This window comes from Bos javanicus, chromosome 1 (assembly GCF_032452875.1).
Source record: "Bos javanicus breed banteng chromosome 1, ARS-OSU_banteng_1.0, whole genome shotgun sequence".
Lineage (NCBI taxonomy): Eukaryota > Metazoa > Chordata > Mammalia > Artiodactyla > Bovidae > Bos > Bos javanicus.
In genome coordinates this window covers 71,506,470-71,531,195 of record NC_083868.1, presented here as the reverse complement: position 1 = coordinate 71,531,195, position 24,726 = coordinate 71,506,470, and the positions used below count along the sequence as shown (strand labels likewise).

Below are 24,726 nucleotides of genomic sequence, written 5' to 3'. Positions count from 1 at the left end.
AGTGTGCCTTCCGCTGCGTGCTCTCTGGGAGTATGGTTATGAGCCTAAGTGTGGAATCAGACTGCTTTGGTTGGAATCCTAGTTCTACCGTTTACTTAAGTGTGTGACCTTAGGTCTAAGCTGTGCTTCAGAGTTTCTTGGAGAAATGGCTGGTTCTAGACCTAGACAGGGAAAACATTATACAAGATGAGTCTACTGTATCTTATACTGTCAAAAGATAACGAAGTATTTATAAAGGATGAGGGCATATGTCAAAAGGGCATAAGAAAGAGTTCCCAGAATACTAGAATACTGGAATGTTTGGTGCAATAAAATCAATAAACTAATATCAGATTATAATCCAAAGTATAAAATCAATATACATCATTCATATAGACACAAAAACCTGAATACATAAATAAAATGGGGGAGGGGCAAATCTTCCTTACAAAAGAATTCCAGGTAACACATATAGAGATACATTCCCTTCTAGGAGTTAGAACTTAACCTCCTGCTCCACCTGAGTGTAGGCTAGACTTAGTGACTCATTTCCAAAGAATAGAGTGTGGAAAGGAGAAAATAACACAGTGGAAAAATCTGACATTAACCATGGGATCAAGGTTAAGATCACCAGTGATAAGTCACAAGGATATCACTCATCTCCTGAGCTAATGTGATGGGGAGCACAATTCACATCTGGTATTCTTCCCCAAACCCGTAATTTCAGTCTAATCATGGGGGAAAAAAATCAGATAAACCCAAATTAAGGGATACACTACAAAATTCCTAATCAATACTTCTCAAAACTTTTCATGTCAAGGACATGAAAAACAGACAGAGAAACTGTCCTAGAACAGAGGAATCTAAGGAGACACGACACTGTGATATCCTGGAATTAAAAAAAAAAAAAAAAGACATTAGTGAAAAAACTGGTGAAGTTCAAGTAAAATCTAGAATTTACTTAGTAATGTATCAGTGTTGGCATCTTTGCTTTGAAATACATTTTATGTCTACGCAACATTAATATCAAAGGAAGATGAGTGATAGTTATACAGGAAATTTACTATCTTTGTAATCTCTCTGTAAATCTAAAATTATTCCAGAATAAGAACCCTATTAAAAAAGGAATAAATAAGTTCCTCAAAAAGTCAAATATAGACTAACCTACCATATGACCTAGCAATTCCACTTCCAGTATATGCCTGAGAGAACTGAAAACATATGTCTGCACAAAAATGCACATGTGAATGTTCACAGCAGCATTAATTGTAAAAGCCAAAAGAGGAAAGAAAAATATTAATAGATGAACAGAAAGACAAAATATATCTTACCTATATTACAAACAAAGGAATACTGTTTGGCCACAAAAAGGAATCAAGTACTGACACATGCTGTGTGTGTGTCTGCTTAGTCACTCAGTCGTATCCAACTCCTTGCGATCCCATGGACTGTAGCCCACCAGGCTCCTCTGTCCATGGGGATCCTCCAGGCAAGAATACTGGAGTGGGTTGCCATGCCCTCTTCCAAGGGATCTTCCCAAACCAGGGATCAAAACTAGGTCTCCCACATTGCAGGTGGATTCTTTACCATCTGAGCCACCAGGGAAGCCCAAGAATACCGGAGTGGGTGGCCTATCCCTTCTCCAAGGGATCTTCCTGATCCAGGAATCAAACCAGGGTTTCCTGCATTGCAGGTGGATTCTTTACCAACTGAGCTACCAGGGAAACCGATATATGCTACAACATGAAATAAACCTTGAAAACATAAATGAAAAAAGCCAGACACAAAAGATCATAAATTATATGATTCCATTTATATGTAATGTTCAGAACAGGGAAATCCACAGAGGTAGAGAGTATATTAGTGGATGCTAGGGTGTGAGGGGAATGGGATGTGACTTTGTGGGGAATGAAAATATTCTGGGATCAGACATTAGTAATGGTCAAACAACTTTATGAATATGTTAAAACCACTGAATTGCACACTTTAAAGTGGTAATTTCAGATATGTGAATTATATCTCAATTTTAAAAAGGAATTATCTACCTGATAAGGATTATGCAGAGTTCCAAAGAATAGCAAGGAGAGATAAGAGAGCCTTGTTAAGTGATCAATGCAAAGAAACATGGAAAAACAACAGAACGGCAAAGATGAGATCTCTTCAAGGAAATCAGAGATACCAAAGGAACAGTTCATGCAAAGACTGGCACACTAAAGGACAGAAACGGCAAGGACCTAACAGAATTAGCAGAAATTAAGACGTGCCAAGAATACACAGAAAAACTGTACAAAAAAGGACTTAATGACCCAGATAACCACAATGGTGTGATCACTAACCTAGAGCCAGACATCATAGAGTGTGAAGTCAAGTGGGCCTTAGGAAGCATCTCTATGAACAGAGCTAGTGGAAGTGATGGAATTCCAGCTGAGCTATTTCAAATCTTAGAAGATAATGCTGTCAAAGTGCTGCATTCAACATGCTAGCAAATTTGCCAAACTCAGCAGTGGCCACAGGACTGGAAAAGGTCAGTTTTCATTCCAATCCCAAAGAAGGGTAATGCCAAAGAATATTCAAACTACTGCATAACTGTTCATTTTACATGCTAGCAAAGTAATGCTAAAAATCCTTCCAGCTAGGCTTCAACAGTATGTGAATGAAGAACTTCCAGATGTACAAGCTGGATTTAGAAAAGGCTGAGGAATCAGAGATCAAATTGCCAATCCACTAGATCACAGAAAAAGCAAGAGAATTTCAGAAAAACATCTACTTCTGCTTCACTGACTACACTTAAGCCTTTGACTGTGTGGATCACAACAAACTGTGGAAAATTCTTAAAAAGATGGGAATACCAGATCACCTTACCTCCCTCATGAGAACCTGTATGCAGACTAAGAAGCAACAGTCAGAACCAGACATGGAACAATGGACTGGTTCAAAATTGGGAAAGGAGTATGCCAAGGTGGTATACTGTCACACTGCTTATTTAACTTCTATGCAGAGTACATCATGTGAAATGCTGGGCTGGATGAATCACAAGCTGGAATCAAGATGCCAGGAGAAATAACAATAACCTCAGCTAGTGAGGCAGATGACAGCACCATGTCATCTGCAGGGTGAAAGCGAAGAGGAATTAAAAGAATCTCTTGATGAAGGTGAAAGAGGAGAGTAAATAAGTTGGCTTAAAACTCAGCATTCAAAAAACAAAGATCATGGTTCCAGTCCCATCACTTCATGGCAAATAGATGGGGAAAAAATGGAAATAGCAGCAGACTTTATTTTCTTGGGCTCCAAAATCACTGCAGATGGTGACTACAGCCATGAAATTGAAAGACGGCTGCTCCTTGGAAGAAAAGTTATGACAAATCTAGACAGCGTATTATAAAGCAGACATCACTCTGCCTTTCCGTATAGTCAAAGCTATGGTTTTTCCAGTTGTCATGTACGGACATGAGCTGGACCATAAAGAAGGCTGTACAAAAGGTACAAAGTTAAGTCGCTCAGTCGTTGCGATCCCATGGACTATAGCCTACCAAGCTCCTCCATCCATGGAATTTTCCAGGCAAGAGTACTGGAGTGGGTTGCCATTTCCTTCTCCAGGGATGTTCCCAACCCAGGTAATGAACCTGGGTCTCCCACATTGCAGGCAGATGCTTTTACCATCTGAGAAGGCTGAGCACCAAAGAATTGATGCTTTCAAACTGTGGTACTGAAGAAGACTCTCAAGAGTCCCTTGGACTGCAAGGAGATCAAACTACTACTGCTACTGCTAAGTCACTTCAATCGTGTCCGACTCTGTGAGACCCCATAGACGGCAGCCCACCAGGCTCCACTGTCCCTGGGATTCTCCAGGCAAGAACAGTGGAGTGGGTTGCCATCTCCCTCTCCAATGCAGGAAAGTGAAAAGTGAAAGTGAAGTCGCTCAGTCGTGTCCGACTCTTAGCAACCCCATGGACTGCAGCCCACCAGGCTCCTCCATCCATGGAATTTTCCAGGCAAGAGTACTGGAGTGGGGTGCCATTGCCTTCTCCGGAGATCAAACTAGTCAATCCTAAAGGAAATCAATCCTGAACAGTCACTGGAAGGAGTGATGCTGAAGTTCCAATACAGGCTACCTGATGCAATGAGCCAGCTTCTTGGAAAAAAGCCTGATGCTGGGCCAGACTGAGGACACGAGGAGAAGGAGCAACAGGGGATAAGTTGGTTGGATGGCATCATCAACTCAATGAACATGAGTCTGAGCAAATACCAGGAAATAGTGAAGGACAGGGAAGCCTGGCGTGCTGCAGTCTATGGGGTCGCAAAGAGTCAGACACGACTGAAAGACTGACGAACATTAAGTATTAATGCTATTCCTATTGTGATATTATTTATAGGCGTCTACGCAAGAAGTTGAAGAAAAGAGGACTTAAATTCTTCTCCAAGAGTTCATAATCTACTGGGAATGAGCAGCACATACATATTTAAGTTAGGTTACATCTTTTACCGACATCTGTTTTCAACACATGAATATTAAAAGCCACTCTGTTTCTTCAACGTAGCAGTTCTCAAATATTTTGGTCTCAAGATCCCTTCAGTTCAGTTCAGTTCAGTTGCTCAGTCGTGTCTGACTCTTTGAGACCCCATAAATCACAGCACGCCAGGCCTCCCTGTCCATCACCAACTCCTGGAGTTCACTCAAACTCACGTCCATCAAGTCAGTGATGCCATCCAGCCATCTCATCCTCTGTCGTCCCCTTCTCCTCCTGCCCCCAATCCCTCCCAGCATCAGAGTCTTTTCCAATGAGTCAACTCTTCACACGAGGTGGCCAGAGTACTGGAGTTTCAGCTTCAGCATCATTCCCTCCAAAGAACACCCAGGGCTGATCTCCTTTAGAATGGACTGGTTGGATCTCCTTGCAGTCCAAAGGACTCTCAAGAGTCTTCTCCAACACCACAGCTCAAAAGCATCAATTCTTTGGTGCTCAGCCTTCTTCACAGTCCAATTCTTGCATCCATACATGACTACTGGAAAAACCACAGCCTTAACTAAACAAACCTTTGTTGGCAGATCCCTTCACAAACTTAAAAATTACTGCAAATCTCAATTTTTGTTTATGTGAGCTAGAGCTGTCTATATTCAAATGAGAAAATAAAATAAGTTATTTAAATACTTATTTCATTTAAATAACATTTTCATGAAAAATAACATTTTCCAAAAGAAAATATATAGAGAAAGTGGCATTAGCTACCATTTCTGCAAATCTTTCAAATGTGTGGCTTAGTAGAGACACTGGATTCTCATATTTCCTTCTGCATTCAATTTGTTGTGTTGTGTTTCAGTTGGAATATATAAAGAAAATCTGGTATTACAAAGATATGCAACTGGAAAGGGAGCATTTTAATAGTTTTCAGATAACTGTAAACATTCTTGATACTACACCAAACTCGACCTTCTTAAGGTTGGCTATGGACTCTGAAATCACAGGAATAAATTTTTTGTACCCTGTTTACATTAAACCCATTGGTTTTTCTTTGAACGGATCTTTTTTTTCTTTTCTAATATTTATTTGGCTGCAGTGGGTCTCAGTTGTGGCGTACAGGATCTTTAGTTGCTGCATGTAGGATCTAGTTCCCTGACCAAGGATCAAATCCAGACCCTCTGCATTGGGAGCATGAAGTTTTAGACACTGGACCACCAGAGAAGTCCCGGAATGGATCTTTTATCCGTTTTGTAATGTCATGAATTGATTATTTGGAAAATACTGGCTCAATTATTAAGATATTCCAATGTTAACACATTTGATTATATAATAAAAATAAAATCACATTCATTAATATCACCACTGATCTCACCAGAAAAGTCTAGGTGTTGGGAAATTCTCAAACTCAAGAAAGCAAATACAAGCTTTCTAAAATTCTAACTTTCATTTGAAAATTTAAGTTTTATCAGTTCAGTTCAGTTGCTCAGTCATGTCCAATTCTTTGTGACCCCATGGACTACAACATGCCAGGCTTCCCTGTCCATCACCAACTCCCGGAGCTTGTTCAAATTCATGTCCATCAAGTTGGTGATGCCATCCAACCATCTGATGCTCTGTCATCCCCTTCTCCTCCTGCCTTCAATCTTTCCCAGCATCAGGGTCTTTTCCAATGAGTCAGTTCTTTGCATCAGATGGCCAAAGTACTGAAACTTCAGCTTCAGCACCAGTCTTCCAATGAATATTTAGCACTCATTTCCTTTATGTTTGACTGGTTAGATCTCCTTGCAGTCCAAAGGACTCTCAAAGAGTCTTCTCCAACACCACAGTTCAAAAGCATCCATTCTTTGATGCTCAGCTTTCTTTATAGTCCAACTTTCACATCCATACATGACTACTGGAAAAACCATAGCTTTGACTAGATGGACCTTTGTCAGCAAAGTAATGTCTCTGCTTTTTAATATGCTATCTAGGTTTGTCATAGCTTTTCTTCCAAAGAGCAAGCGTCTTTCAATTTCACGGCTGCAGTCACCATCTGCAGTGATTGTGGAGTACAAGAAAAGAAAGTCTCTCACTGTTTCCATTGTTTTCCCATCTGTTTGCCATAAAGTGATGGGACTGGATGCCATATCTTCGTTTTTTGAATGCTGAACTTTAAGCCAGCTCTTTTACTCTCCTCTTTCACGTCCATCATGAGGCTTTTTAGTTCCTCTTCACTTTCTGCCATAAGGGTGGTGTCATCTGCATATCTGAGGTTATTGATATTTCTCCCGGCAATCTTGATTCCAGCTTGTGCTTCCTCCAGCCCAGCGTTTCTCATAATGTACTCTCCATAGAAGTTAAATAAACAGGGTGACAACATACAGCCTTGACATACTCCTTTCCTGATTTGGAACCAGTCTGCTGTTCCATGTCCAGTTCTAACTGTTGCTTCTTGACTTGCATACAGATTTCTCAGGAGGCAGATAAGGTGGACTGGTATTCCTATCTCTTATTTAAGAATTTTCCATAGTTTGTCGTGATCCCCACAGTCAAAGGCTTTGGTATAGTCAATAAAGCAGAAGTAGATGTTTTTCTGGAACTCTCTTGCTTTATATTCTGTCACATTATTCATTTTCAAGAAAATTTCTGCCAAATACCTAAGTCTGAACAACCAGAGTTGTTCAGTGGGTCTGTCATTCTTCCAAATAAAAATGGTGGTCCAGGAAAAAGGGCTCAGCAACATAAGCGGTAAGACAACCATTTCACACTTCATAAGAACCTTATGCATACTTCCCATTTTGCTAAACAAGATACTTTAAATGAATGAACTGTGTTTTACCCACCACTGCTTTTACATCATCAACACAAATGTCAACATTGTATAAAAAGGCAAAGAATACTTTAGTATTATTATGAAAAAAAAGTTTTGACTCACAGAGCCCAAGGGTACCACAGACTACTCTTTGAGAACTGCTGCTTCATTGTGTATCCCTGTTCCATACTTTACCCTCAGATTCCCCATTTTTTTCTAACTGCTATTGAGGCAGCAGAAGACCCATATTTATTTCCTCTTGTATTCTACAGAATAAATTTTTGACATCAATAAGGTAATCAATGGCTAGACTTTCAAGCTGGGGCACAAAAGCCTAATCAAATATTGAATACAGTTAAAAACCTATACATATGCAGAGGTAATTACTATACTGTTTTTTGGTAACAAAACTCAGAAAGACATTGATTGACAAAACCCAGAAAGCCTAATTGTCATTTATACGAAAACCACCACCACCAAAGTTAAAGTCAGGAAGTGCGCTCGGCAGCCCCGCGGATCTGTCTCTTGCTTCAACAGTGCTTGGACGGAACAGACCCAGGGGCGCCCCTTGCTCCAGCCTCCGACCACCCTCCAACCTTTTTTCCAGTCGCAACCTCTGGAGTCAGCTACTCAGCTGTCCGTGATCACCAGGACCAGCCACCATTTTTTAACTCCTTATTATTACCGAGCAATCGTGAGCTCCCAGATTCGTCAGAATTATTCTGCCGAGGTGGAGGCCGCAGTCAACCGCCTGGTTAACATGCAACTGCGGGCCTCCTACACCTACCTCTCTCTGGGCTATTTCGACCGCGACAGTGTGGCCCTGGAGGGTGTGGGTCACTTTTTTCGCGAATTGGCCAAGAAGCGCAAGGGCGCAGAGCATCTCTTCAAACTGCAAAACCAGCGTGGCGGCCGCACCCTCTTCCTGGACATGCAGAAGCCATCTCAATATGAGTGGGGTAAAACCCAGGACGCTATGGAAGCCACCCTTCTCGTAGAGAAGAACCTGAATCAAGCCCTGTTGGATCTGCATGGCCTGGCTTCTGCCCTCGGAGACCCCCACATCTGTGACTTCCTGGAGAACCGTTTCCTAGATGAGGAAGTGAAACTCATCAAGAAGATGGGTGACCACCTGACCAACCTCCACAGGCTGGCTGGTCCCCAGGCTGGGTTGGGCGAGTATCTCTTCGAAAGGCTCACCCTCAAGCATGACTAGGAGCTTCTGGAGACCAGTGGCCTTTGAAGAACCCACCTAACATCAGGGCTGCCTGAAGCCCCTCTCTGCAGCCACGAGGCAGCTTTTTAACACCCTGGAGCCCTCTCTCAAGCCTTGGACCAAATGGAAACAATAAAGCTTTTTGCAGCAAAAAAAACACAGAAAGTTAAAGTCACTCAGTCGTGTCAGACTCTTTGTGACCCTATGGACTATAATTCTCGAGGTCAGAATACTGGAGTGGATAGCAGTTCCCTTTTCCAGGGGATCTTCCCAACCCAGGGATCAAACCCAGGTCTCCCACATTGCAGGCAGATGCTTTACCAGCTGAGCTGCCAAGAGAAGCCCTAAAGCCAACAATGTTAACAAGGCACATTTCAGAACACAGCCCTTATACTTTGGTTATTAAAAAAAAAAAACTTTATTTACTGCTCTATTTTTAATATTTCATGAGTAATTTTTAACATTTTCTGTACAAATTTGATTCAATAAAACTAAAGAGGAAAAAAAAAAAAAACTAAAGAGGAGCTGTTGTCTGTTTCAGAACTTTCTTCTTTATTTACATTAGAAAGTTAAAAGAGCTATGTTGCAAGGAAACCCCAATTAACATGATGCACCCTGTTAGGCAACACATGCTTAAACAAAATCTAAATTTTGAGTCACATAAGTCCCTAATAAAATTATTCAAGATGACAAATCCAATGTTGATAATTCTAAGTAGTATGCCTCATAAGTGATTAGATAGTAGTAAACAAAAGCATAACTCTTGATAAAACACTGATGACTCACTCTGCCACTAGCCTGGCTGAGGACTTGATCACGTCATCTCAGGATCTCTCTAAAGAATCTCTTGTCTTCAGCTGCTGTTCAGAGGAAGCAGTTAGAAGAAGCCCTAACTAGCTTCCCAGAGTTCCTTTACATTCAGTTTTTGTTTAGAGAAAGAAGTTAGTGCTGGGAGCGAGCTCCGCCCGTGGCAAAGGTCATGAGGAAGGAGGCTCGGCATTCACAAAGGCGGGATCGAGCCTCAGGAGTCCCCCTGGAAATTCTCGAGCATTTACCCCCAAAACCAGAGTCTGCCTACTTTCTGCTTTGTGCTTTCACCTACACCTCTGACTTTACGGGGGGCTGTCCCCCACTACCTCTCTCTGAAAAAGAGTTAGCTTACAGCTCCAGTTAATAATTCCTGGGTTTGACAGTGTTTCAACCTACAAACTCCTTTGGAAATCCTCTAGCCTGCCTGAATAGGTTTCTCCGGCCACATGTGATTGTTCAGAGCTTCCCAACTGTGAGAGGCAGGAGATGTTCTAAACTGTCTAAACACAGATTCCTTTGAGTAGTTAAAAGACTGATTAGAAATTGTATTGGTGAAGGGTTTTTTACTTATTGGGCCAATGTTTGCTGCTAAGTCTCCATATCCCTTATCTGCTGTGTCCCTGGCAGTGTATTGATTAATATAATTGGTGTAAGTAGTACCTTTAATTCTTTTTCTTGTTGTAGCCCACCACACCTTTGCCCTATAGGAATGCAACTTTAATGCTTTTGGAGGGTGGCGCCTGACTAATCACCTTTAGAGAAAAATAAGTTTTCTGAAGAAAGGGTCTTAAAATGTTAACAGGCCTCCTGGCCAGATGACGTAAATCACCTAAACTTTTGCATATGATAAGTTTGAAAGCCTGGCTTTGATTAGGATCAGGAACTGCTGTCCTTGCATGACTCTACCCCTTCCCCCATTATCCTCTATGCATAACTTAAGGTATAAAAACTACTTTGGAAAATAAAGTGCGGGCCTTGTTCACCAAAACTTGGTCTCCCCATGTCGTTCTTTCTTTCACCTTCTGGCTGAATTTTTCCTCTGAGGCGGGGAAGCTCATCAAGCCTACTAATTTTGCCTGGGCTTCTAAGATCTGACCGGGGAGGCCTTAGTGTCTCCTCTCCTTTGGGAGAACGGGAGGACGCCTGCGGCCTTCGTAGGTGACGTAAATTCCCTGCTTTGGAATTTTATTCAGCCTCTTTTCTTCACTGAATTTTCCTACTGAGCTATCCTTATTCTATTACTCTTTATATCCTTAATTAACGTTTAATTAAGCAGTTGTTTCCTGATCCTCGCCGACTCCGTCTCTCCTTCGAATACCCTGGATCAGCCAGGGCTAGACCCCAGCAAGTTAGAATTGGTTGACTAAAAATAACACATGATAACACTCTTCCTGACTTTATCTTCTTCAGCAGTTACTAAACTCTGCCATGTAAGGCCATTTACTACCCAATCAATCTGATCTCATATGAATGCACATAAATCCTATGCTTCATGTTTCCCAAATATATCAAGGCTTTCTTGCCCTAAATCATCTTTGAGTATACATTTCTCTATTCTTAAGTCTTCTTTATCCTTTTCTCTTACCCATCCAAATGCTCAGTAAAAATTATTTCCCATGTAAGGTCATGCTTGTTTGTCCCTGTTCAGAAAGATCCCTCACATCCTCTTAAAACAAGTTACACAGGAAAATAAATCCAGAGAGTATTAAAGTTGGACTGGAATTCATTTGATCCATTTCCTTATTTTGTGAAGAATCTGACTCACCAAAATGTAAGCAGTTTACCTAAAGTCACACAAATTTAATTATTATCAGAACTAAGACCAGAATTCAAGCTTACTAACAACTCTTTATCTCATGTTTTTTTCTTAATTACATTAACATATTGGAACATTCTTTGGCAATGAATTACAACTGTGCATCATTAATTATTATTTTAAATGTGTTCCTACCCAAGACTTCAAGCAATTCAAAAGCAAAAGATTATACAGTGTCCTCCATCAGTGGTGCTGGGGAAACTGAACAGCTACATGTGAAACAATGAAATCAGAACAGTCTCTAACACCCAATATAAAAATGCATTAAAGAGCTAAATGTAAGACCAGATACTACAAGACTCTTAGAGGAAAAAATAGGCAGAACACTCTTTGACATAAACTGAGACAATATCTTTTTGGATCCCACCTTCCAGAGTAATGAGAATAAAAGCAAAAATAAACAAATAGGGTTCTAATTAAATTTAAAAGCTTTTGCATAGCAAAAGAAACCATAAACAAAATGAAAAGACAACCTACAGATGGTAAAAAACATTTGCAAAAATGATGCAACTGACAAGGGATTAATCTCCAAAATTTACAAACAGCCCATGAGCTCAATATCAAAAAACAAACAACCCAATCAAAAAATGGACAGGGGGCCTTCCCTAGTGGCTCAATGGTAAAGAATCTACCTGCCAATGCAGGAGACACGGGTTTGATTTCTAATTCAGGAAGAGCCCACATGCCAAAGAGGCAACTAAGTCTGTATGCCACAACTGCTGAGCTCTAGAGTCTGGGAGCTGCAAATACTGAGCCCATGTGCCACAACTACTGAGGCCCTCATACCCTGGAGCCCATGCTCTGCAAGAGGATAAGCCACCTCAGGGAGACGCTTGTGCACTGCAACTAGAGAGTAGCCCCCACTCGTCGCAACTACGGAAAACCCCATGCAGCAATGAAGACCCAGCATGGCCAAAAATAAATCAATAAAAAATATTTTTAAAAAACGAATAGGAGAATTTCCTGACGGTACAACGGTTAGGACTCTCTGCTTCCACTGCAGAGGGATCAGATTCAATTCTTGGTAGGGGAACTAAGATCCTGCAAGCTGTGTGGCCAAAAAAGAAACAGGAGAGCAGAAGATCTAGTCAATAAATACATATTTCTCCAAAGAAGATAAACAGATTGTCAAGAGGCACAGGAAAAGATGCTCAACACTGCTAATTATTAGAGAAATGCAAATCAAAACTACAATGAGATATCTCTTCACACCACTCAAAATGGCCATCATCAATAAATGCTGGAAAGCATGTGGAGAAAAGGGAACCCTCCTATACTGTTGGTGGGAATATAAATTGGTACAGCCACTATGGAAAACAGTGTGAAGGTTCCTTAAAAAACTAAAAATAAAACTACCATATGATCCAGTAATCCCACTCCTGGGCATAGAGAAAACCTAGGTTTGAAAGGATACGTGCAACCCCAGTGTTCATTGCAGAGCTGTTTACAATAGTCAAGACATGGAAGCAACCTAACTGTCCATCGACAGATAAACAGATAAAGAAGATGTGATACATATATACAAAGGAATATTAATCATAAAAAGATAAAATAATGCCACTTGCAGCAACAGAGATGGACCTAGAGATTATTATACTAAGTGAAGTAAAACAAAGACAAATATCATTATCACTTGTATATGGAATCTAAAGATGATACAAATGTACTTATTTATGAAACAGTAACAGACTTAACACACACAGAAAACAAACTTGTGGTTACCAATGGGGAAAGGTGGGGAAGAAGGATATATTAGGAGTTTGGGATTAACATATACACACTACTATATAAAAATACATAATCAACAGAAAACTCTACTCAGTATTCTGTAATAACCTATATGGGAAAAGAACCTGAAAAAGAGTGGATATGCTATGCTATGCTAAGTCACTTCAGTCATGTCCGACGCTGTGTGATCCCATAGACGGCAGCCACCAGGCTCCCCCGTCCCTGGGATTTTCCAGGCAAGAACACTGGAGTGGGTTGCCATTTCCTTCTCCAATGCATGAAAGTGAAAAGTGAAAGCAAAGTCGCTCAGTCGTGTCTGACTCTTAGCGACCCCATGGACTGCAGCCTACCAGGCTCCTCCATCCATGGGATTTTCCAGGCAAGAGTACTGGAGTGGGGTGCCATTGCCTTCTCCGAAAGAGTGGATATATATACACATGTATAACTGAAACACTTTGTTACACACCTGAAATTAATACACTGTAAATCAACTATATTCTAATATAAAATAAAAATTAAATTGAAAAAGAAAGGGATTATACTACTACTATTGCTGCTGCCGCTACTGCTATTACTACTATTCTATTTCCTTTAATACAGATCCTCCCATGTATCATATAATAATGTTTACTGATTTGTATTACTACACTCTGTCCCCAGATGAAATATTGTTTTTCCCGAACTTACTAGTTCTTGTATGAAACAGCACTACACTAGATGATATATCAACTATCCTATATTAACAAAAATATCTTTGGAAAGATGTATACTTTTCCCCTAACAACCAATTAATGGCTTTAGTCTTTAGTCCTTTTCCATAAAGCAGTGTATTTTTTTGTTTATTTCTTCTACTAACAGAGTCAAATGCCTAAAAAGCATCAAATGATGATGTGATAAGGTTCTTTATGTATTATATTTTAGGAGAATCAACAAAATAAAAACATTTCATTATAAAATAATGATTTACCTATGTTTTACTCCACCATTACTCAGAAATATGTATTTTTTAAAAAGGGCAAAAAGATAAATAATGCCTCTCTCCAAATCCTTTCACTTTCTGCTACTTTTCAGTGAAAAACAAGTAGGCGAAACAAAAAACATGCCCAAAACACACTGTACTCTTCTAACAGGATCATTGTTTAATTGTGACACAACTCAAAGATAAACAATTCCTCAATTGTCTACTGAAGAAGATGAGGGGAAGCCTAATACACAACAGAAACGAAAAAAGGAGTGGTGTCTGGAACCAGTCAGTCCAACTAGTAGAAATTACCAAATTTATTATAATTTACTCAGATCATCTATGGTACTCCAACTGCAAAATATACACTACTGGAAAACATGACTTTCAAAGCACAATTGTGCTTTATACTTTTACTTACATTTTCTATAAATACCAAACAAACCTTAATTTTTTAGTGCCTTGTGAATGTAGTAATACAACACTACTTGATAAGATTTCTAACAACCTCTCAATAAGCTCTGAGAGTCCCAACATCACTGGCCTTTCTACCCTGTTCCCCTTCAAAAAAGCCTCAAATATCTTTAAGAGCAAAAGCATTAATGAAAATATCCCAAATCACCTTAAGAGGACAACAACACAGGCCGTGAGAGAAGAGTTCATAAATCAGAAAGGAGTGTTTTCATTTGGTGGCAATGGTCACAACCTCAGGCCCATGTGTGGCAAAGCCAAAAAGGAAAAAGAGACAAGAGAGGAAGAGCTGTAGAGAATAACTGGGGCACTGATACAGAATAAAGGAAAAATAAAAAGAAACTTTGCCTCGAACTCTAATAAATACAGGGTTAGATAACATAACAAATCTTTAAATATGCATGGATAAGCTAGTTAAGATGAAAGGGATATTCCCATACAGTGCAAAGCGTGGTGAAACCAGGAACAAGAGAGTAAGCCATTTATCAAACCTGTTATCTGTTATTCTCCGTGGAATTCTGACTAAAGTTCTACTTTGATGGCTGTCACAGGGAACAGGTGATAAAACCCAGAGCTTGCCAAAACTGGAGTCCCTTCCACATAAGGCTAGGACCTAAAAGCTGTCATCTATATGAAATTAAATCAATATGTAGTAAATCCCTCTGCACAGAAGGGAACAAGGAAATCTCAGGTATCCAGAGCACAGTGATAACAACAAGAGTGCAGGGCAATGGGGAATCCCTAAAGAAATCCTAACAACAAAATGCACGTTTGTGGTCTGAAATCCACGAGCCCTATGGCAGTGCTGGTTTAGTCGCCAAGTCGTATCCAACTCTTGAGACCCCGTGGATTGAAGCCTGCCAGGCTCCTCTGTCCATGGGATTTTCCAGGCAAGAATACTGGAGTGGATTGCCATTTCCTTCTTCAAGGGATCTTCCCGACCCAGAAATCAAACCCGCGTCTCCTGCGTCGCAGGCAGATGAGACTTATGAGGTCCCCCCAAATTCCAAACAGGTTTAATTGAATGTGGCCATGTTGGCAGCACTCCCTGGTGAATGACAGAATCACATATAAATACAAAGCCTCTTTGGGAGGAAACAAGTTCAACACAGGTCTCAAAAAATACCCAAAAATCAAATTCTAAGGAAAAGGAGCAGCTCATAGGAAAATTCAGAACACAAACAACACACCATGACTGAGAACTAACCAAAACACACTGGTGAAACAGATGTGAAATAATCTGACACAGAATATGTGTAAGAAACTCAAATATAAAAGCAGGGGGGAAAAAAAGCAAATATGAAAAACAACCATACAGAACTTTCAGTAAAAATTAAAACTTACCATTTGAAGGAAAGAGCAGGGTGGACTCAGCAGAAGAGAGTTAGTGAAGTGGAAGATACATGTGAAGTTCCTAGACTGCAGTACAGAGAGACAAAGAGAGAGAAAATGTACAAGTAAAAGGAGTAGGCTAGATAACCTAAGATACATCTACTTCAAGTTCCAGAAGATGACAGAATGAATGAGGAACTCACTCACCAGATAAATTAGAGCTGAGAACTTTCTAGAGCAGATGAAGGACACAAATCTGTAAGTTTAAGAAACCTAATGAATCAAAAGCAGGATAAAATGTAATCTATGCACATCGAAGTTAAGACATCATAGTGAAATTAAGATCAAAAAGTTCTTAATATTGGTCAGAGGAGAAAAAAGGATAAACCTCACAGAAGTGGCAGTTGGACTTTCAGCTTACTTTTTGATACTAACAACGAAAGCAAGAGGACATTGGGATATCTTCAATATTCTCAATATGTTGAGAGGAAAAGATGCCAACAAAACAAAACTATCTTTCAAGAATAAGGTTAAAATAAATACATTATGAGAGACAGAAAATCTTCAAAAGATTGGAATCACTATATACTCTTAACCAAAATCAATTAAGTTTGAAATGAATAACAAAAAGATAACTAGAAGAAAACTTCATGAGTTTGAAAATTTAAAACACCTCTTAAAGACTTAGGGTTAAAAATAGATACAATGGCAATCAGAAAATACTAAGAATTGAATGAGAATGAAAAATCTGCAGGACTAGGATAAACAAAAGGTGGTGCAGGGAGAGTATTATTTAGCTTCAAAAAGAGGTGAAATTTGATACATGCTCTAACAAGGATGACCAAATGTATCACAACCTAATGTTGAAAACTGTGGGACTTCCTAGAACTGGATGTTCACATTGTGTCCAACAGACATCCATCACTGTTTCCCTCTAAAATTTAAAATATCCCACAGTGCCTTTAAGCTCAGTATGGTACTCCAGGATGCCTTGCACAGGTTGGGAACTGTGGGCCTAGAATCTTTACATAGAGGAAAAATGTACTAAAGACATGAAGACCTAAATACATTGTGAGATACTAATGGACATAAATTTAAAGAGTCAATAATGAACAAATGCCACATTTCTTCAAATTAATCTACAGATTCAAAGCAATCCTAATCAAAGTCCCAGAAGAGTTATGTGGAAAACTGGGCAGTTAATCCTAAAATCTACATCGAAGAGCAATAGCATAGCAAAGACATTCCTGAAGAATAACGATGTGGAAAGACTCCACGAAATGAAAGGTCTCGATTAAAAAAAAAAAAAAAAAGGTGGGGGATCTTCTACCAGATACCATACCACTTATGCATCTTTTTAAATCTTTTTCTTTAGCCTTACACGGTGTCTTATCCCAACAACCAGTTCTATACTAGGTGCGGCCAACTTTTTCATGCAGGTACAACATAACAACACCCCTCTTCATTCTGAGCTGCGCAATGCCATGGGATAGCACAGCACCCTCATATGTGCAACCTGGTAGTGCAAGGGAGTCAGCTGTGGAGTGAACCCATGACCAATGGTGGTGGCAACAGAGAGATCCCATCGACTTAGATCCTGTTCCTCATCCTGTTGGATGATCCTGTGAATGATTTTTATATAACTTCTTCAGGGACAATACAATGGAATTGAGTAGCCAGTTACACTGTCATTCTGGCTGCCACTCCCTGTGTGCTTCACTCCCCTTTTCCCACGTTTCCTAATGTAAAGAAAATGTAAACAAGTAGAGGAAAACAATAGAATGCGAAAGACTAGAGATCTCTGGAAGAAAACTGAAAAATACCAAGGGAACATTTCATGCAAACACAGGCAAAAAAAAGGACAGAAATGGCAAGGACCTAACAAAAGCAGAAGAGATTAAGAAGAGATGGCAAGAATACACAGAATTACACAAAAAAGGTCTTAATGACCTGGATAACCATGATGGTGTGGTCACTTACCTAGTCTGACATCCTGGAGTGTGAAGTCAAGAGGGACTTAGGAAGCATTATCAGAGCAAAGCTAGTGCAGGTGATGGAATTCCAGCCGAGCTATTTCGAATCTTAGAAGATGATGCTGTTAAAGTGCTGCACTCAATAAACTCAGCAGTGGTCACAGGACTGGAAAAGATCAGTTTTCATTCTAATCCCAAAGACGGGCAATGTCAAAAAATGTTCAAACTATTGGAAAACTGCACTCATTTCACATGCTAGCCAGGTAATGCTCAAAATCCTTCTAGGTAAGCTTCAACAGTACGTGAACTGAAAACTTCAGATGTACAAGCTAGATTTAGAAAAGGCAGAGTAACCAGAGATCAAATTGCTAACATCTGCTGGATCAAAGAAAAAGCAAGGGAATTTCAGAAAAACATCTACTTCTGCTTCACTGACTATGCTAAAGCCTTTGTTGTGGATCACAACAAACTGTGGAAGATTTTTAAAGGGATGGGAATACCAGACCACCTTACCTGCCTCCTGAGAAACCTGTATGCAGGCCAAGAAGCAACAGTTAAAACTGGACATGGAACAATGGACTGGTTCCAAATTGGGATAGCTGTACATTGTCACTCCCGCTTATTTAACTTCTATGCAGAGTACATCATGCGAAATGCCAGGCTGGATGAATTACAAGCTGGAATCAAGACTGCTGGGAGAAATATCAATAACCTCAGACATGCCTAAGATACCATCCTAATGGCAGAAAGCAAAGAGGAAACTAGAGAGCTTTTTGATGAAGGTGAAAGAGCAGAGTGAAAAAGCTGGCTGAAAATTCAACATTCCAAAAATGAAGATCATGGCATCTGGTCCCATCACTTCATGGCAAATAGATGGGGAAACAATGGAAACAGTGACAGACTATTTTCTTGGGCTCCAAAATCACTGTGGACATTGACTCTAGCCATGAAATTAAAAGATGCTTGCTCCTTGGAAGAAAAGCTATCACAAACTTATAGACAGCATTGTCATAACTGCAAAAGACTGAAAACAACCCTTTATTAGGCTGGGCCAGCCTATGCACTGGTAACAAACATTTCCCAAATCTCAATGGTTTAACACAACAAAAATTTACTTCTAGTGGACACCAAGCTTGAGGAAGTTCATCCTTCTCCTTAAGGTGATTTATAAATCTAGGCTGCTACCATCTTTAAGTTCCACTATCTTAGCAAGCAACCATCAAAATAAGACAGATTGAGGGTGCATATGGGCTCATAACAGTCTAAAGTCTACAAGTGACATGACTTATTTCCCCACTCTGGTTCAATAAATTAAAGGATAATCCTCAGACTGAGGTGAGCATCCTGCCCAAAACTATGCTTTGCTAGGGTCTGCTAAGTCCTGCTTCTCCTTGCTTTCACCTGAATAGGAATTTGCTTTTAAAGTCATCTTCAAATTATTTATCTTTAGAACTTTTTTCCTTATCAACACACTGGGCTGTAAGCTTTGCTATCCAATATGGGTGGGCCATACTAGCCATATATGGCTATTTAAATATAAATGAATTTAAATGAAATAAAAATAAAATTGTCTTTCAGTCACACTAGCCATACTAGGCAGCACAGAAAGAAGAACATTTTCATCACTACAACAAGTTCAAATTAGACAGTTCTAAACTGTTCATACACAGTCAGAGGATGAGTGGTCAGAAATTTCTTAAGTCAGAAATTTCTAAGTCAAATGTTTTATCTAAAAGGTATAAAAACTAAACTTACACTAAACTTACACTAATATTTTAATTTTATCAAAAACAGGAACACAAACAATTTACTTTTGTATCAAGTCAGTTAAAAGACTAACAAGTCAATAGGCACTAGTCCGAATTTAGCAGTATAGCACAGTCCTCTGAAAACATGCCTAACATTATATATTCTAAGCATTCATGAGCCAGTTGTTGGTTAACACAGAAGAACTTTGCTTTCACTCTCTAGAATTACTAACTTTTAAAGTATAAATGCCAATAAATAGTGATATGGTATTATAAAATCTTTACCTTTCCGAATGTATATATGTAACTGAGTCATTCTGCTGTACACCTGAAACTAACACAACATTGTAAAACAACTATACCCCAATATAAAATAAAAGTTAAATTAAAAAGAAATAAAGTCCTTCTCTTTCGTGAGAATTCTGCAGTCTTTAGTATCTGGGGCAATTAACCCTCAAAGGTCAACAAAGGCAAGATTTGGTTTTCAATTTGTTTTCTCAGATTAAGTCTGCTAGAACTCTATTCCTAAGAGCAACATTCATATGAAAACCTTTGCTCAAAGAGGAGAAAAGCACAATGGACTTCTAAGATACATTTCATCAGTGTGATTACAACAGAAAATCTCTTCCTCATGGTCACTCAAAGAGCACAAATGTGATGTCCAGTAATTGTCTATTTGACAAACTTCTTAAAGAAGTTCCATAAATAAATCTTATATAAACACCAAAGATAGAAAGTTACTCAAAATGCTAGTTTATACAATTTTGCATTATTATAATCTTAAAGCCAACTTTTCTGTAAACAAAGATACAAAAGCAGCTGTAAGCACCATCACAGAAAGTTTTTCCTTCCTATTATATCCACCACCTAGCCATATTCTGTCAAAGAAAAAACATGCTGTGCTTTTCCCTCCTTTATTTATAGACTATAGGCAAAACTACTTGCCCATATTCTAATTTTTATAAAATGAACATGTACTGTTTTTCTAATGAGGAAAAACAGTAAGTCATTTTCAATTACAAAAAAACCCCCAAACCATACTCATGTTTTAAGAGCTCTTTCAAATAGTTGTTCTTCCTTAACTGTCAAAGTGTCCTTTGGTGGCTCAGAGGTTAAAGCGTCTGCCTGGAATGCAGGAGACCCGGGTTCGATCCCTGGGTCAGGAAGATCCCCTGGAGAAGGAAACGGCAACCCACTCCAGTACTCTTGCCTGGAGAATTCCATGGAGGGAGGAGCCTGGTGGGCTACACCAAGGGGTCACAAAGAGTCGGACACGACTGAGCGACTTTCACTAACTGTCAAAACTTGATACAACCTCTACTCCTTCTCTGAGCTCCTACTGCACTATTACCATTCCCATGCTGATTACTGCCATAGTGTCTTTCAGTTCCAAACTCATCCTTTTCACCTACTCCGAAAACAGGTCTGGGATCTTGAAGTGTTTTTCCTTGACCGGTTGGCATGATGCTAAGCTTAAACAGCAGAGGGCGCAGGAGAGACACTACAGGAGAAAAGTTTTGTTTTGCTTCCCGGTTCTGATGCCCTTGCTTCACAAGCTCCTCCAGCACCAGGCTTCTACATGGCAAGGTGGCCAGCAGTATAGCAGCCAGAAGCTTCCTCACACTTTCTTCTTGGGAGGTTTTGGAGTGGAGTTAGCACCTCCAACAAACAACTTGCCCTAGCGTCCTAGGGAGCCAATGTCCAGCACATCCACCAGTACAGCACGTCATCACCTTCTCTGTCATCCAAATGATCCACAAGCCATGCTCTCCCCAACAAGGCCTGCACCTCCCCCTTCTGGGGGAAGGAGGACTCTTCCCTAGGTTCTGAGATATCAGCCCTTCGGGTAGCAACTGCTCCTTACTTCTGTTATTCCTGAGTTCTCTGGAGTTCTATTTACTTCTTACTAGCTAACCCCTCTGAAGCAACACAGCAGCAGCAGCAGCATCTAACCCCTCACTACTCCACTCTCCTGCCAGTTACTATTCTTTCCATATTCAAATTACTGTCTCTCATCTCTCCCCTGATTGGACCCAGAGTGACAGGTACAGTCCTATTCATTAATTTGATATTTACATACTTCCTTGACTGTCAGTTAAGTGACTTCTAACTCCTCTTCTTTCTACAAGATGATGAACTCCTGGCTACCAAGGAACACTTTTCACATTTCTCTGTATCAGACATTGTGCAACATAATGCTCTTTAATACAGAGGCAACAAGTAATGTTTAAAACTACACTTTGATTCATAAATGCTCTACACACCTTCACTAGTTCAAGGCCATTATAAACATTTTCTAGTAACTCGCTTTTTTTCATAATTTCCACCACTGAAAGTATAAATAATCTGGATAGTATAACCAGTGTTCCTAGACTGTAGGGTTTCAAAGTCAGGACCAGCGCATGGACTTAGACCTTCTAGACCTTGTTTAAGACAGGAGATAAAGAACTGCTCATGCTCACAGACTGTTCATGTCTACAGGATCATAAAGGGGCTGAGCATGAATAATATTTATTTTTGTATAAATGTGAGCAAGGAGGTAAAAAATTATGCTCAGAATAAGGATTACAGTTACAGCCAGGTGACTATTTACAAACAAATAAAATAAGTATGTTAAATAAGTATGTTGGGATTTCAGAGTCACACAGTTGGACACGTATGAGATTTTAGGGTAAGCTTCTCTATGCTTCTGAACACCTAGCAGAAACCCCTTCATCAAGAACAATATCATCAACATTGATGGGACCTCCCATGAGAAAGACTGAGAGAGGAACAGAAGGCTACCTTGGCCCCAAACACAATTTGCCTTGTTATCTTTGGCTAAAACTGTACTCTCTGGGTTATCTCGATAAAATAACTAGCTTGTATAGAATCTGTATATATTGTTTATCTTCATCAAGCCTCAAAACCAGCACTCTGTGGGATTAATTCAACAGCAAATTAGAATTGATAACAATATCTGGAAGTGAGAAAATACAAGAATCAAGCAATTGCCTTGAATTCAAACACGAAAAAAATTGAACAACTTTTCAAATATCTTTTAGTAGGTTAAAGCAGTACCTCTGGAAGAGTATTAGGTGGACTGGCTGTTTATTACCACTACTCAATGAAATACAAAAATTGAGAGCAAGTGTTTAGAAACTTGTAGAGCAATTTGGCAGAGTAATCTGCTCTTGACTCTAACAACAACAACAAATGGGGCTTGCATTTTGTCTGTTTTTCTTTCATTTTATGGTATATTACAAAAGTTATTAATCCATTACGGAAAGTTTCTAAGAACCACAGACCTAAAATACTCAATTCTAAACACAGAATGCTTTCTCAAAGGATCTGAAGATATACTAATGGCCAATAAGCACATGAAAAAATAGTCAACATCATTAGTGATCAGAGAAATGCAAATTAAAACCACAATGAGATACCGTCTCACACATTAGGATGGCTAGAATCAAAAGACAAGGAAAAAGCAAGTTAGTGAGGATGGAGAGAAAATGGAATCCTCCAACACTGCTGGCAGGATTGCAAAATGGTGCAGCTGCTTTGTAAAACAATCTGATAGCTCCTCAAAAGGTTAAACATGGAGTTACTATATGACTCAGCAATTCCACTCCTACGTATACTCAAAAGAACTGAATTGGGAGTAATATTCAGCCACAAAAAGGAATGATGTACACATACATGCTGTAATAGGGATGAACCTTGAAAACTCAGTGCATAAAATGAAACTAGTCACAAAATACCACACATTATGTGATTCTTCTATATATCCAGAATAGACAAACTTATAGACAGAAAATAGATTTGTGGTTGCCTGGGGTGAGAGAGTGCAGATTGGGGTAAAATCAGTGACTGTTACTGGGTGTAAGATTTCTCCTTGCAGTAATGCAAATTAGAGTGGCGATGGTTGTATAACCTTGTGAATATCACTAAAAAAATAAAAGCAATAAAAACCCATGGAGTCATACACCTTTTAAAGAGTGGATTTTATCATATACAAATTACATCTCATTTTTTAAAATTTAAGGGAAAAGAAAGAAACCACAGAGGGGCAAATGCAGATGGAGAAAGCAAGAAGGACAGAAGAATGGGCACAGGCAAAGATGGAAGGTTTGCCTCTGTTGAAGAAGATATTTTAAAGACTATGTGGTTGTCTCCAGGAGTATTTTGAGGGTAAGAGTTCTAAAATATGATCTGAAGGGCTGACACATCACTGGAAAAAATTACACAGCCTTTCAACGGGGCTTCCCTGACAGCTCAGTTGGTAAAAAATCGCCTCCAATGCAGGAGAGACCCCAGTTTGGGTCCTAGGTCAGGAAGATCCCCTTGAGAAGAGACAGGTTACCCACTCCAGTATTCTTGGGCTTCCCTTGTAGCTTAGCTGGTAAAGAATCTGCCTGCAATGCAGGAGACCTGGGTTTGATCCCTGGGTTGGAAAGATCCCCTGGAGAAGGGAAAGGCTACCCACTCCAATATTCTGGCCTGGAGAATTCCATGAACTGTATAGTCCATGGGGTCACAAACAGTCAAACACACACACACACAAAAAAGAGTCAAACACAACTGAGCGACTTTCACCTTCAACAGGACTACTTTGAAGTTATACTTTTTGCTGTAATCAGGAAAATAATCACTTCTAAAACTTCACAGCCATGTGTCCTACATTCTATGCTGCTGTTCTTCATATCTGGAAAAAAAGATGGTTGGCAGTTTTAAAAACTTAATTGCTTCGATTTATTCTGTTAGTAAAATTTTTATCCCGTGAGACAGAAAAATATGGGAGTAAAACATGTCTGGTTTACCATTTTTAAGAAATCAGCACTCTTGGAGGAAAACAATCTTTGAAAATCATTTGCTTTAGGATTTCATAACACTACTGAAACAACCTAATTCTCAAAACTATCTGTGCTTCCCAAAACAGCTTTAACACCAAGTCACTGCAGCTATAACCTAACCATTATTTACTGTCCCAAATCCACTCTCAGTCTCTCCCAGTCTGTTCGCTGCACAGAGAGCCACTTCAAAATACATAAACTTTGTAACTTCAGTCCTCTACTTTAAAGCCTTTCAGTAGGATACTTAAAAGGAAGCCTGCTAGTACATGCATGATCAAGCCTCTAATTTTCCAGACTCTGGAAACTTTAGACTTTAGGCTCTGTAGACTTTCCCTCTACAGGCTTTAAGTTTTGCCTGTTCTTTCTGTTTCTCTGACAGCCATCTCAGCCACATGGCCTTTCTGGGAAATTTTATGTTCAGTCATCCAGTTTCCCTACAACTGATGAGTTATCCTGGGACGCAAGATTTTCAGTGCTAAACCCAGGAAAGCCCTGGGCAAACTGAGATCGAGTCCATCACCCTTCTTTCTATTCATCACCTCCACCTGTCCAACACCTGCTTTAAGTATTGGCCTAAAGGTCACTTTCCCAGGAAACCTTCTCTGATAT

The 24,726-nt window shown here is 39.6% G+C and overlaps 2 protein-coding genes across 3 annotated transcripts in view; one reads left to right on the top strand and one right to left on the bottom strand.

Moving 5' to 3' along the window:
• PAK2 (p21 (RAC1) activated kinase 2) overlaps positions 1 to 24,726 on the bottom strand; it is a 91,220-nt gene that overhangs the window by 51,572 nt on the left and 14,922 nt on the right. Inside the window, exon 1 of one of the 2 annotated variants that reach the window (XM_061412052.1) lies at positions 15,577 to 16,075. The exons of the other annotated variant lie outside the window; for it this stretch is intronic. The gene's annotated coding sequence lies outside the window, so the exon portion shown is untranslated. Of the gene's footprint in view, positions 1 to 15,576; positions 16,076 to 24,726 lie in introns of those variants that run through there. 2 annotated transcript variants of the gene reach the window in all.
• On the top strand, positions 5,535 to 8,651 carry LOC133244655 (ferritin light chain-like). Its single transcript, XM_061412116.1, has one exon. The coding sequence runs from the start codon at positions 7,991 to 7,993 to the stop codon at positions 8,444 to 8,446; it is 456 nt and encodes a 151-aa protein (XP_061268100.1). The 5' UTR covers positions 5,535 to 7,990; the 3' UTR covers positions 8,447 to 8,651.